This window comes from Seriola lalandi, unplaced genomic scaffold (genome assembly GCF_002814215.2).
Source record: "Seriola lalandi dorsalis isolate HSWRI2012SDOR001 ecotype SW California unplaced genomic scaffold, Sedor1 jcf7180002054382, whole genome shotgun sequence".
NCBI classification, from domain to species: domain Eukaryota; kingdom Metazoa; phylum Chordata; class Actinopteri; order Carangiformes; family Carangidae; genus Seriola; species Seriola lalandi.
Genome location: NW_019524935.1, coordinates 213849 through 216587, shown reverse-complemented (window position 1 = coordinate 216587; position 2739 = coordinate 213849). Strand labels below are relative to the sequence as shown.

At 42.5% G+C, this 2739-nt stretch overlaps 1 protein-coding gene across 1 annotated transcript in view; it reads left to right on the top strand.

Annotated features, from left to right (window-relative positions):
* LOC111657063 (dual specificity protein phosphatase 19-like) overlaps positions 1 to 2739 on the top strand; it is a 5286-nt gene continuing 2547 nt past the window's right edge. Inside the window, exons 1-3 of the mRNA XM_023409036.2 lie at positions 1 to 223; positions 684 to 730; positions 1245 to 1397. Of these exons, the coding sequence (XP_023264804.1) occupies positions 1 to 223; positions 684 to 730; positions 1245 to 1397 (423 nt within the window). The remainder of the gene's footprint in view (positions 224 to 683; positions 731 to 1244; positions 1398 to 2739) is intronic.

Sequence of the window (2739 nt, the reverse complement as noted above, 5' to 3'; positions counted from 1 at the left end):
ATGCAGTCCTTGACGGAGGAGATCCAGAGTTTCTCCCGGACGCGGCTGAGGAAGCAGTGCACCCGCGTGACGTCACTGAGCGGCCGCCGCATCATCGAGACCTGGAAGGGGTCAACCATCACCGTGGTGGAAGACCCCGCCCCCCCGGAGAAGATGCTCGGGTACGTCCCCGACACTTCCTGGGACCTGCAAGTCGGCGTCGTCAAGCCTTACCTGCTGCTGGGTGAGTGCACGTGCCTCCACCTGTAGCATGATAACGTAGCCAGGTAACCTCCCACATTCTCCTCCTGTCTGAAGAGACAGGTGACTGTAAACTCTTCATCAGAGCTGCAGGAGAGAGGGTTTTAAACACTGCACCTCGTGTGTGTTGGAAAGGTGTTTTCAAAGAGGCTCATTTGTGTCTGCGACTTAACCAACTAGTTAACCAACTAGTTAACCAACTAGTTATTGGACAGTGATATTCTGTAGATGTTTTCTCGTGACTAATTTACATGTTGGGCCTGAGCGAAGCGAGCAGCTGCTGTAGTCAGGGAGGGAAACGTGAAACATGAAAACGGTGTTAGTTAACTAACTAACTCACTAATTGTGTGTGTGTGTGTGTGTCTGTGTGTCTGTGTGTGTGTGTGTGTGTGTGTGTCTGCGTGTGTGTGTGTGTGTGTGTGTGTGTGTGTGTGTGTGTGTAGGTTCTCAAGATGCTGCACATGACTTTGGTACTCTGAGAAAACACAAGGTGAGTTTTTTTTTTAAACTTCTGAACGTAAAAACAGGTTAATTTCAGGTAAATGATGAAGTGGATCAATATGAAACATGATAAAAACAGGACAGTTAAAACAGATTGTGCATATGTGTGTGTGTGTGTGTGTGTGATTGTGTGTGTGTGCACGGATGTAAGTATATGAAGTATTTAACACAGATTCATTTAAAGGGCCGGTTCACCTGAATTAATGTGATTCATTTGTCAGATTCAGCAAAATGTTAAACAAAAAAAAAACATAACAAGAAACAGGGCTGAAGGTAAACCTAACTAGCTAACTCCCTGTCTCCATAGAAACATTATACCACTTGTTTACATCACCCAAAGCATCATGGGAAACCACTGCGCACTTACTGTAGACACAGTCTCAGACATGACTTTTACAAAAGTCTGTAAATAAAGCAGTGAGTGTAGAAGATAAATGTTATGTTGTACTGTCCTTTATGGCTGTACCACTCTTCCTCCTCCTCTTCTTCCTCTTCATCCTCAGGTGTCTCACGTCCTGAACGTGGCCTTCGGCGTGGAGAACGTGTTTCCCGACCTCTTCATCTATAAGACCGTCAGTATTCTGGATCATCCCGACGCCGATCTGCTGCTCCACATCCAGGACTGTTGTGACTTCATCCAGCAGGCTCGCAGCGAGGTAACACATCAGTCACTACTACAGACTGTATCCATCAATTTATTCTTAATTTATCAATGAAGCAATTTATCATTCACTCCATAAAAGCTCCTAAAGAGACTGATATAAAATAATGATATAAAACAGAGAGAAGCAACAAATGCTCACAGGTCAGAAGCAGGAACCAGAGAGAGAGAGACTGGAGTTCATCCTGGAAATGATTGAAACCATTAATCACTTATCAGTCAACAAATTGATTAGATGACAAATCATTTCAGCTCTACTGTGTCAACAGAAAACAAACGGGCAGAAGGTGAACATCCTGTCTGCAAACACAGCGAGGGATGTCTCACTCTGCTGAAAAATCACAACTTGAATTTTTCCCATCTCCGAGCAAATTTCGTTGGTCGACACGATCGTGATGAAGTGCAGCAGACACATCTTGAAACTGACGTTGGAAACTTCCTGTCTTAAAGTGCAGCTGAGATTAAAGAACATTTTTACCCGCTGCTACAACAGACATATCGTTTCTACTCTGTAAATCAGTAATCAGAAACCTATAGAGACATATAGACGGATATTTTGTTTTCATCCAGCCAATCAAATTTGTGTCTTTTTAAACCATATTTGCAGAGACAGGAACACTGTGACAGACAACAGGCGGCTGCACATCACAAGATATTACAGCCAACAGCTTCAGATATATGAAGCATATTGCTTCACTTTCACTTGGCACCCACATATCATGTTAGTGTGACCTGCACTCTGTGACCTGGAAGGTGACCAACATCCAATACAATATATACTTTAGTAATTCAGAGATTTTTAAAACTTCCTTTTACTGAAATTAATAAAATAATTTAACATAAAACTATTAACTTGAAATTGAAAAACAAAAACACTGACTTTATTTATTTAGGATTAATAACTAAATGAGATTTCAGGTGGACTTAAAACAGGAAGTACCGCATTAAAACCACTGGAAACTAAACAAGCAATGAAGGTGAGAGCTGCTTGAGCTCAGGTGGAACCAAGTGACTGGATCAAGTCAAACAACCAGAAACAATCCCATAATGCCGAGGGATTATGGGCAGAAGGAAACAGATCTGAGGGTCTTAAAAGGAGGGAAGAGTTGACATGTGACACGTTTCAACATCTCCTCTCCTCTCCTTGTCTCCTCTCTTCTTCTTCCTCTCCTCTTCCTCTGTTTTAAATAATAGATGTGTAGTTTTGTTCATGTTTTATTAAACTGCACACAGATCAGATCTCAGTGTCATACAAGCTTTTAGCAGCGAAGCCTGCGACTCACCTTAACATGATACCACACACACACACACACACACACACACACACACACACAGAT